Below are 11,730 nucleotides of genomic sequence, written 5' to 3' on the forward strand. Positions count from 1 at the left end.
TCATTTTTGCCTTCATCCGTGGATGAGCCACATACTGTATGATTGCATTTATACGAAATATTTAAAATAGGCAAATCCACGGAAAAGGAGTAAGTTAGAGTTTTTTAGGACTAGCAGGATTAGGGGGAACTGTGAGTGACTGGTAATAGCTAAAGAGTTCATTTTTGGGGTAATGCAAAGCTTCTTGAATTAGATAATGATGTTTGCACATCTCAATACACTAAAAGTGACTGAATGGTACACCATAAACGAGCTAATGTTATAGTTTGTAAATTATATTTGTGTGCATATTTTTTAAAAATCAACTTTACCGAAGCATAATTTAGATACAATAAAATGCACTCATTTTAAGTGAACTGTTCGGTAAATTTCAACAAATGTCTAAATCCTTGTCACCACCATCGTAATCAGGATATAGAACATTTTTTAAAATTAAAAAAATTTTTAAGCTTTTTAGTTAAATTTTTGTGGGTACATAGTAGTTGTATATATTTATGGGGTACATGAGATGTTTTGATACAGGCATGCAATGCGTAAGAATCATATCATGTAAAATAGGGTGTCTATCCCCTTAAGCATTTATCCTTAGTGTTACTGGATATAGAATTTTTTTTTTGTTTTTTTTTGAGTTGGAGTCTAGCTCTGTCACCCAGGCTGGACTGCAGTGGCGCGATCTCAGCTCACTGCAAGCTCCGCCTCCTGGGTTCAAGTGATTCTCCTGCCTCAGCCTTCCAAGTAGCTGGTATTACAGGCGCCCGCCACCATGCCTGGCTAATTTTTGTATTTTTAGTAGACACAGGGTTTCACTGTGTTGGCCAGGCTGGTCTCGAACTCCTGACCTCGAACTTCTGACTTCGTGATCCGCTCGCCTCGGCCTCTCAAAGTGCTGAGATTACAAGGGTGAGCCACCGTGCCTGGCGGATATAGAATATTTTTATTCACTGCCCTCTGCCCCCCACATTGTTAAGTCAATCTCCACCTCCTCATCCCCACATCTGGCATCTACTGACTATTCTAAGAAATGAGCAGTAGTATCAAATTATGTTTTTAATTTGCATTTCCTGATGTCAATGAACTTAGCATACTTTCATATACTTATTTGCCATTCTTTTATCTTCTTTTGTGACATCTATTGAAAATATTCGGCTGGGTGCAGTGGCTCACGCCTGTAATCCCAGCACTTTGGGAGGCTGAGGCGGGCAGATCACCTGAGGTTGGGAATTCGAGACCAGCCTGACCAACGTGCAGAAACACCGTCTCTACTAAAAATACAAAATTGGCCGGGCGTGGTGGCGCATGCCTGTAATCCCTGCAGGAGAATCACTTGAACCCGGGAGGCAGAGGTTGCTGTGAGCCAAGATCACACTGTTGCACTCCAGCCAGGGCAACAAGAGCAAAACTGCATCTCAAGAAATAATAATAAATAAATAAATAAATAAATAAATAAATAAATAAATAAAATTTTCTTATTTTAAAATTGGTTATCTTATTATTGAGTTGTAACAATTCTTTATATGTTTGGGTAAAAGTCCTTTGCCAAATATACAAATTGCAAATTGCAAATATTCTCTCCCTGCCTGGGGCTTACCTTCTCAGTTTTTTTTGTTGTTGTTTGTTTTTTGTTTTTTGAGACAGGCTCTTGCTCTGTTGCCTAGTCTGGAGTGCAGTGGTGTGAACATAGCTCACCACAGCCTTGACCTCCTGGGTTTAGTCGATCCTCCTGAGTAGCTGGGACTGCAGGTGTGCACCACCACCCCCAATTAATTTTCTTGTGTTTTGTGGAGATGGGGTCTCACTGTGTTATTACAGATGTGAGTCACTGTGCCCAGCCCTCAATTTCTTCATGATGTCTTTCAAAAAGCAGTTTTTACTGTTGATGAAATTCAATTTCTCACCTTTAAAATGTGCTTCATGCTTTCTGGTCTTTCTAACAATCTTTGCCTCCCCTAGTGTTGTGAAGAATTTCTCCTATGTTTTATTCTAAAGATTGTATAGTTTTAGTTTTTATTTTTGGTCTATTGATAATCCACTTGAAGTTAGTTTTTGTGTATGTGAGGTAATGTTCAAAGTTATTATTTTCCAGATGGAAATGCAGTTGTTCTAACATCACATGTTAACAAAACTATCATTTTCCTCTTGAATGACCTCAACATCTAAAGTAGGCAAGATAATGTTCCCCCCAAAATACCCACATGCTAGTTCCTGGGACTTGTGAATATACTATGTTACATGGCAAGTGGAATTAAATTAACAGGTAGAATTGCTAATCGGCTGACCTTAACATAGGAGGATTATACTGGATTGTCCAGTTAGACCCAATGTAATCACATGGGGTCTGAAATGAAGAAGAAGGCATAAAAGTCAGTGTTGGAATTGTGTGCTGTGAGAAACACACGACCAGCCATTATTGGGTGTAAAGATGAAAGGAGTCCATGAGCTGAGGAATGCAGGCAGCTTCTCCAACTTGGAAAATGAAAAAAACAAATTCTCCAGAGCCTCCAGAAAGGAATGCAGCTTACAAACTTTTGATTTTAGAGCAGAAAAAACTCATTTCTTTTTTTTTATTTTTAATTTATTTTTTTAATTTTTATTTATTTATTTCGAGATGGGGTCTCCCTCTGTTGCCCAAGCTGGAGTGCAGTGGTGCAATCTCGGCTCACTGCAACCTCTGCCTCCCGGGTTCAAGTGATTCTCCTGCCTCAGCCTCCCTAGTAGCTGAGATTACAGGCACCCACTACCACGCCCAGCTAATTTTTCTTTCTTTTTTTTTTTTTAAGTAGAGACAGGGTTTCACCATGTTGGCCAGGCTGGTCTTGAACTCCTGACCTCAAGTGATCTGCCTGCCTTGGCCTCCCAAAGTGCTGGGTTTTCAGGTGTGAGCCACCGCACCCAGCCTTTTTTTTTTTTTTTTTTTTTTTTAGAGACAAAGTCTTGCTCTGTCACCCAGGCTGGAATGCAGAGGTATAATCATAGCAGCCTCAAACTCCTGGACTTAAGCATCCTTCCGCCTAGGCCATATGAGTAGCTGGGACTATCAGTGTGTACCACTACACCTGGCTAATTGAAAAAAAAAATTTATAGAGAGGGGGTTTAGCTATGTTGCCCAGTCTACTTTCAAACTCCAGGCCTCAAGTAATCCTCCCACCGAGGCCTCCCAAAGTGCTAGGATTATAGGCATGAGCCAACACAACAGCTGTGTCATCCCAATGCCTCTCTGGGCCTGATCATATAAAGAGGGCTTGCATTCCTCAGATAAAAAGTTTCTTTTCTTTTTCAACACTATGTGAAGTGAGATAAGCCAGACCAAAAGGACAAATATTGTATGAATCCACTTATATGAGGTGCCTAGAATAGGTGTATTCATAGAGACAGAAAGTAGAATTGAAATTACATGAAGTTATATGAGGTACATGATAAAGCCTCTATGCTTAAAACAGAGTGCTATTTGTGTGTGGTTAGAGAGACAGACCAAGGGAGGAGGATGGGAAATGGAGAAATAAACATCCATGGCCGGGCGCGGTTGCTCACGCCCAGCCTTTGGGTGGCCAAGGTGGGTGAATCACCTGAGGTCAGGAGTTCAAGACCAGCCTGGCCAACATGATGAAACCCCATCTCTACTAAAGATACAAAAAATTAGCTGGGCATGGTGGCATGTGCCTGTCATCCCAGCTACTCAGGAGGCTGAAGCAGGAGAATCGCTTGAACTTGGGAGTCGGAGGTTGCGGTGAGCCGAGATTAAGCCACTGCACTCCAGCCTAGGCAACAAGAGCAAAACTCTGTCTCAAAAAGAAAAAAGAAAGAAAGAAAGAAATTGGCCGGGCGCGGTGGCTCACGCTTGTAATCCCAGCACTTTGGGAGGCCGAGGCGGGCGGATCACGAGGTCAGGAGATCGAGACCACGGTGAAACCCCGTCTCTACTAAAAAAAAAAAAATACAAAAAAAAAAATTAGCCAGGCGTGGTGGCGGGCGCCTGTAGTCCTAGCTACTCGGAGAGGCTGAGGCAGGAGAATGGCGTGAACCCGGGAGGCGAAGCTTGCAGTGAGCCGAGATTGCGCTACTGCACTCCAGCCTGGGCGACAGAGCGAGACTCCGTCTCAAAAAAAAAAAAAAAAAAAAAAAAAAGAGAAATTAACATCCCAGCCGGGCGCAGTGGCTCATGCCTGTAATCCCAGCACTTTGGGAGGCTGAGGCAGGTGGATCACGAGGTGAAGAGATCGAGACCATCCTGGCCAACATGGTGAAACCCCGTCTCTACTAAAAATACAAAAGTTAGCTGGGTGTAGTGGAACGTGCCTGTAGTCCCAGCTATTTGGGAGGCTGAGGCAGGAGAAATGCTTGAACCAGGGAGGCAGAGGTTGCAGTGAGCCGAGATTGTGCCACTGCACTCCAGCCTGGTGACAGAGTGAGACTTCATCTCAAAAAAAAAAAAAAAAAGAAATTAACCTCCATATAGATGCTTAGTATTTGATAAAAGTAGCAGCTCAAATCACCACAGTCACATCATAAAGTTTTATGCAGCCCATATACACACAGCAGAAAAAAAAAAAAGAGGAAGCTCTCTACAGAATGACATTAACTCTGGAATATATAAAAAATGGAAAGTACAGAACAGTGTAACATATAGTTTGTCTAAAAAAGAAAAGGAAATTAGATTAGATATAAGCATTTGTTTATATTCACTAAAAAAAGGAAAAGATAGGAAAAAAGAAGTATTGGAAATGTGAACCGGAAACAATACCTATAGTGATAACCTATAGTGATTGGGGTGGCGGGGGGGAGTGAGACTTGATATGTCTTTTTATACAGTTGCATAGGGAAAACAAACTGGTTTTAAAAAAATATACTCTCACAACACTCAATACTTGAGAATGTTTCATTTTTAACACAAAATATGTGGAGTTTTTCTGACACCACTTCTCCAACCCTCCCTACATGGGTGTCCTACAATTAAATTCAATTCTGACACTAACCTAGGTTAGCACAGACCTTACAGTTTAATTGCTCAGTCCCACAAGACTGCCCACCTCTTCAGATGCCAGTGACAACTACTAGGTCACCTGATTACCAACAACTGTCCAGTCTGCCTGAAAATTAGAGGTTCCCATCATCCCCTTCTTGGATTTGATTCTACCAAACTTTTAAGGGAGAACAAATTCCAGTATTTCTCAAATGAATCCAAAAAAATTGAAGGGGAAGGAATTTTTCCAAACTGATTCTGTGAGGCCAGCACCATCCTCATACTAAAACCAGACAAGGACAGAAGAAAGAGAAAACTACAGGTCAAGATCCCTGATAAACACAGACGCAAAAATCCTCAACAAAATACTGCAAACCAAATCCAATAGCACATCAAAAAGATTATACAGGATGATCAAGTGGGACTTATCCCAGGGAAGCAAAGATGGTTTAACATATGCAAATTAATACATGCAATATATCACATTAACAGAATGAAGGACAAAAATCATATGGTCATCTCAATAGGAACAGAAAAAGCATCTGACAAAATTCAACATCTCTCTTTTTTTTTTTTTTTTTTTGAGACGGAGTTTTGCTCTTGTTGCCCAGGCTGGGGTGCAATGGCACGATCTTGGCTCACCACAACCTCCGCCTCCCGGGTTCAAGTGATTCTCCTGCCTCAGCCCCCCGAGAAGCTGGGATTACAGGCACGCACCACCATGCCCGGCTAATTTTGTATTTTTAGTAGAGATGAGGTTTCTCCATGTTAGTCAGGCTGGTCTTGAACTCCCAACCTCAGGTGATCTGCCCACCTCGGCCTCCCAAAGTGCTGGGATTACAGGCATGAGCCACTGTGCCCGGCCAATTCAACATCTCTTTGCAATTAAAAAAAAAAAAAAAAAAACTCCCTGGCCGGGCATGGTGGCTCATGCCTGTAATCCCAGCCCTTTGGAGTCTCACTGTGTCACCAGGCTGGAGTGCAGTGGCTCTATCTTGGCTCCCTGCAACCTCCACCTCCCAGGTTCAAGTGATTTTACTGCCTCAGCCTCCCAAGTAGCTGGGACTACAGGCACGCACCACCACACTCAGCTAATTTATGTATTTTTAGTAGAGACAGGGTTTCACCATGTTGGCTAGGATGGTCTCTATCTCTTGACCTGGTGATCCACCTGCCTCGGCCTCCCAAAGCGTTGGGATTACAGGCATGAGCCACCATGCCTGGCGAGGATTGTGTTTGAGCCTGGGCAGTCAAAGCTGTAGTGAGCCGTGATTGTGCCATTGCACTCCCGCCTGGGTGACAGAGTGAGACTCTGTCTCAAAAAAAAAAAAAAGAAAAGCAAGATTTTCTTCAGGTGTTTTTAGTCACACGTTGGCCATATTAAAGACTGTTATTATTATTATTGTGTTGTTGTTGTTGTTGTTTTGAGATGGAGTTTTGCTCTTGTTGCCCAGGCTGGAGTGCAATGGCACGATCTCGGCTCACTGCAACCTCCGCCTTCTGGGTTCAAGCGATTCTCCTGCCTCAGCCCCCCAAGTAGCTGGGATTACAGGCACGCACCACTATGCCCAGCTAATTTTGTATTTTTAGTAGAGATGGGGTTTCACCATGTTGGTCAGGCTGGTCTCGAACTCCCCACCTGAGGTGATGGGCCCGCTTCGACCTCCCAAAGTGCTGGGATTACAGGCGTGAACCACTGCGCCCAGCCAAGACTATTATTATTTTTATTGTTGCTGCCTAATATAGTTGTGCTTGAGTTAGCTAGGGTGGATGCTGATGGAGATTAAGGGAATTAAAATATCTATACCTCCCAAAGCCTCCTACCAGCCATTTCGAAGGGGATGCTTAGACTTCTAACCCCTCTTCCATGGTATCTCCTAGGAGAGGATTGTACTAACCCAACTTCTACCCCATTTCCTAATGTGTTTTCAACTATTAAAAATTGTACCTCCTTTCCTGCAGGATACTACCTATTGTGACATAACTCCGTCTTGCCCAGTGGTTTCACCCAGGAGTGAACTCAGATCCAGTCCACCCTTCTCCTGAGTGGTGTCTCCAAAAAATAGATTGTACCATCCTGATGCCTCCTCTTATCTCCCTTATTTCTCTCAGGATCCCTGGCTTCCTAGTTCCCCCATGGTTTCTCCTAGTAAATCATTGTTTTCTGCAGTGTGCCGTAACCAAGGGGTAACTTGGCTATTGTAAATATAACAGCTGGAGGCGGTGGCTCACGCCTATAATCCCAGCATTTTGGGAGGCCGTGGTGGGCGGATCATTTGAGGTCAGGAGTTCGAGACCAGCCTGACCAACATGGTGAAACCGCGTCTCTACTAAAAATACAAAAAAATTAGCTGGGTGTGGTGGCGCTTGCCTGTAATCCCAGCTACTCGGGAGGCTGCGGCAGGAGAATCGCTTGAACCTGGGAGGCAGAGGTTGCAGTGAGCCGAGATGGCGCCACTGCACTCCAGCCTGGGCGACAGAGCAAGACTCTGTCTCAAAAAAATAAAATAAAAAAAAAATAAAACATAAAGCTCCAGATCCTATCTTCAGGAACTTCTTCTTGGGTACAAGCGTGGTCACACTGGTTACAGTCTTGCATTCTATGTGAAAATCCTTGCCTTACTCTAGTCAACCCTGCAGGAGGTGGACTACTCCACTGTACGGAATCGACACGCATCCAAGATGGCGGCCCACACGAATAAACACCATGAGGGCGTGGTTATATTCTCTGCGCGATAGCGCCGATTACGGAAACCGCACGATGTCTCTAAAGATGTGTCTGCTCCCTGTTGACTGTGGGCTGAAATTGGCTTCCAAGTTAATTTAGAGCATGCGCAATATCGGACCGGAAGTCAGGCCGGAAGTGGAAGTGGTCCCCGAAGGCTGTTTCGCAGCTGGTGTCAGGAGTGTTTTCACGTTTTAATGCCGAGAGGTCTCTGTGATGATTCTGGTTGGTTGCAATTAGGGACTCCGTGAAGTCAATAATAGAGAAGTTGTCTGTGGAATTAGTGATGGTTGTTTCGGGGCTCGGTGATGGGAGTCTGTGACGTCCGTTGATGTTTGTCTGTGACAGGGATTTCTCGGGTCATTGGTGGGGCTCTTTGGGATGAGTGATTGGGGTTTGGGGGTCAGTGATGGGAGTCTGTGGTCAGTGACTGAGAGCCTGTGGGGTCAGCTATGGTGGTCGGTGAGGAGTGATCAGCTTGCTTTCTGACCTGAGTTAAAAGTTCAGTTCTTTCAATTTCAGCCTGTAATATAAAGATTAACAAGTTTTGATGTGTAGCAGTTTCGCATTGTTCAAATCTAAGTGTTTAAAAATTTTTTTCAGTAATTGTTTTTCTTTGACCCATGAGCTGTTTAGAAGTGCACTTTATGGCCGGGCGCGGTGGCTCAAGCCTGTAATCCCAGCACTTTGGGAGACCGAGGCGGGCGGATCACGAGGTCAGGAGATCGAGACCACCCTGGCTAATGAAACCCCGTCTCTACTAAAAATACAAAAAATTAGCCGGGCGTGGTGGCGGGCGCCTGTAGTCCCAGCTACTCTGGAGGCTGAGGCAGGAGGATGGCGTGAACCCGGGAGGCGGAGCTTGCAGTGAGCCGAGATCTTGCCACTGCACTCCAGCCTGGGCGACAGAGCACCAAAAAAAAAAAAAAGAAGTGCACTTTATATTTCAATTAGTGTCTGTAGGTGATGCTTCCGTTGAACAATTGCTTTATGGCCTAGTTCTTCCTCATTTTTCATAAATGTCACATCTATTACGTGAAAAGAGTGTAATATGGTCTCTAATTTGTGTTGTTATGGATATTAATCATATGTTATATATATTATGTATCTCCTCATAGATTATTTTGTTGAGGAAGGTAAACTCACATTGGAAGTTATTTGTCCACCTGTCCTTTCTTCTTTCTGTCAGTTTCTGCTTTATATATTTAAAACTATATATTATTGAGACCAGTTGAGTGTATTGCTAATAATAGATATGACTGACCGGGCATAGTGGCTCACACCTGTAATTCCAGCACTTTGGGTGGCCAAGGTGGGCAGATCACCTGAGGTCAGGAGTTCGAGACCAGCCTGGCCAACATGGTAAAACCCCCACCTCTACCAAAAATACAAAAATTAGCCGGGTGTGGTAGTGGGTGCCTGTAATCCCAACTACTCTGGAGGCTGAGGCAGGAGAATCACATGAACCTGGGAGGCAGAGGTTGCAGTGAGCCAAGATCACGCCATTGCACTCCGGCTGGGGCGACAAGAGTGAAACTCCATCTCAAAAAAAATAAAAAAATAAAAAATAAATATGACTAAGTAGCTCAAAAGACATTATAGCAATTCAAGCTTCAACCAATAATTTGTAAAAGAAATTTGCCTAAATGCTTTCCAACAGTGATGTTGTCACTTTTTTTTTTTTTTTTTTTTTGAGACAGAGTCTTGCTGTGTTGCCCAGGGTGGAGTGCAATTCCGTGATCTCCACTCACTGCAATCTCTGCTTCCCCGGTTCAAGCTGTTCTCCTGTCTTAGCCTCTTGAGCAGCTGGGATTACAAGCGCCCGCCATCACGCCTCGCTAATTTTTGTATTTTTAGTAGAGACGGGGTTTCGCCATGTTGGCTAGGCTGGTCTTGAACTCCTGGCCTCAAGTGATCCATCGTGCTTGGTCTGTTACTTTTTTAAAGCTTTTATGATTCTAAGGAAAATTTTTCTCTAATTGTTCTGACACGTTTTTCTTTTAGTTAAGTTGGTATATTTTTGTTAATTGCCATTTGCTTCCTTTCCTCTGAATTTTCATACCTTTTCCAGTTTCTTTTTTTTTTTGGCCTTTTTTGCTTAGTGATTGCTAGAGTTAACATTACAAGCAACCTATCGTCACATATTGAAAAAATTTCTTATATATCTTTATGTCTAATTTTATGGTTTATTTTAACATATAATTAGGAAACATAATCAGAAATACCTGTTTTTTTCTGTTAGAGCTTCTGGGTTTCCTGTCATGTGTAATAAGATCCCTATCACCCCACCACAATGCTATCCAAATATATAGTCTGAAAATTACTTTAATATCCTTAGGGGTTTTTAAAAATGCGTGTATTTAAATGTTTAGTGCTGCTGGAATTTGTCTACTTAATAGTGTGAGGTGGGTTGGGCGCGGTGGCTCACGCCTGTAATCCCAGCACTTTGGGAGGCTGAGGCAGGCGGATCACAAGGTTAGGAGATCGAGATCATCCTAGCCAACATGGTGAAACCCTGTCTCTACTAAAAATACAAAAATTAGCTGGGCGTGGTGGCGCATGCCTGTAGTCCCAGCTACTTGGGAGGCTGAGGCAGTAGAATCACTTGAACTCCGGAGGTGGAGGTTGCAGTGAGATGAGGTTGTGTCACTGCACTCCAGCCTGGCAACAGAGCGAGACTCCATCTTAAAAAAAAAAAAAATAGTGTGAGGTGGAGATCTAGTTTGTTTTATTCCAGATGCATGGCCAATTGCATGCACCAGTTGGGGATATGTATACAATGAATGCCGTGTGCACACTCAATCGCATATCATTTTTATTTCATATATAGATCAACATTGTCTGATATATTTATGATCTTGTTTTGATTACATGGTTTTCTGTATTAAGTTTTAATATAGTGCATGGTAATTGCTGATATTTATTGCATGATTCTTGCATTAAGTACTTTAAAAGCATAATCTCATTTAATCTTAGTAACTGTGACACAGGCATTTTCATCCTTATTTCTGAAACAAAATCTGAGTAACTTCTTTATATTCTCATTGTTGAAAAGTGGTACAGCTGCAGTTCAAATCTGCAGTAATGTTACTCTAATTTCATGGCTTTTCCCATGTTTCACTACTGTTCTCCACAGTTCTGAAAGTGTGGTTCTTGTACCAGCAGCATCAGCATTTCCTGGGCACTTATTAGAAAATAAAATTCTTAGGTCCTACCTTAGACCCATCGAAGGGGTGAAGTTGAGAATTTTAAACTATGTTTTAACAAGCCCTCCAGGTGACTTGAATGCATACCTACGTTTGGGAACCACTGCTCTGGTTTCTAGCGCAGGGACCTGCACCTTGATGTATCCAGAAAGTGTTTATGTAGTGAATGTTGAATGACTATGTGGACATTGTTTTTCTAGGTTCTTGGGTGTCTCTGGGGAGTCCCTGGGCCAGACCTTCCTCCAGACTCCAGCCCACCTCTTCGGAGCAGCTCTGCTGAGTTCACAGATGACCACTAAACTTCAGGCACCCTGGAGAAAAAGGGTTGAGATCCAGTGTGGCCATGCCAGCTAGTTGGACCTCACCCCAGAAATCCTCAGCCCTGGCTCCAGAGGATCATGGCAGCTCCTATGAGGTGAGGAGGAGGAGTCCCAGGGGGTGGAATTTCAGTCCAAGAGTAGATAGCTCTAATCTGTCACCAGAGCCTTAGGGCAGAGGCAGATAGGCCTTAGGAACCAGCTGGACTCTAGACTTGGTGCTCCTGAAAGAAAACTTGATCTTCCTCTCAAGAATGAGCACGTGGGTAATGTCTCCATCTCTGGAAGCCACTTGTGTGACAGTGGAGAGGTGCACTGTCAAGGAAAACTGTTGTTTATTTTGTCATCACACTATATTGATGTTTTGGCTGCAAATAGAATTCCTTGTTAGAAGTGACTTTTGTTTGAGATTTTGAAAGCATTTTTTCATTTCTTCCTAAACCACCTCCTCAAACGCAAATGTTTTCTCTATTTTCTTTCTGAAACTTGTTTTTCACATGTTGCTTCTCCATTTCTTTTCTCTAT

The 11,730-nt window shown here is 43.1% G+C and overlaps 1 protein-coding gene across 6 annotated transcripts in view; it reads left to right on the forward strand.

The window, feature by feature from the left end:
• The window catches only part of LOC129466308 (zinc finger protein 585B), a 224,412-nt gene that overhangs the window by 186,449 nt on the left and 26,233 nt on the right, over positions 1 to 11,730 (forward strand). For 3 of the 6 annotated variants that reach the window (XM_063621251.1, XM_063621252.1, XM_063621250.1), the window contains exon 2: positions 11,089 to 11,303. In XM_063621251.1, the coding sequence (XP_063477321.1) occupies positions 11,232 to 11,303 (72 nt within the window). In that variant the 5' untranslated portion in view covers positions 11,089 to 11,231. Of the gene's footprint in view, positions 1 to 7,731; positions 8,145 to 11,088; positions 11,304 to 11,730 lie in introns of those variants that run through there. The other 3 variants (XM_055249652.2, XM_063621249.1, XM_055249654.2) reach the window with 3 other exon arrangements.

The sequence above is a fragment of the Symphalangus syndactylus genome, chromosome 17 (genome assembly GCF_028878055.3).
Source record: "Symphalangus syndactylus isolate Jambi chromosome 17, NHGRI_mSymSyn1-v2.1_pri, whole genome shotgun sequence".
In the NCBI taxonomy this organism is placed as follows: domain Eukaryota; kingdom Metazoa; phylum Chordata; class Mammalia; order Primates; family Hylobatidae; genus Symphalangus; species Symphalangus syndactylus.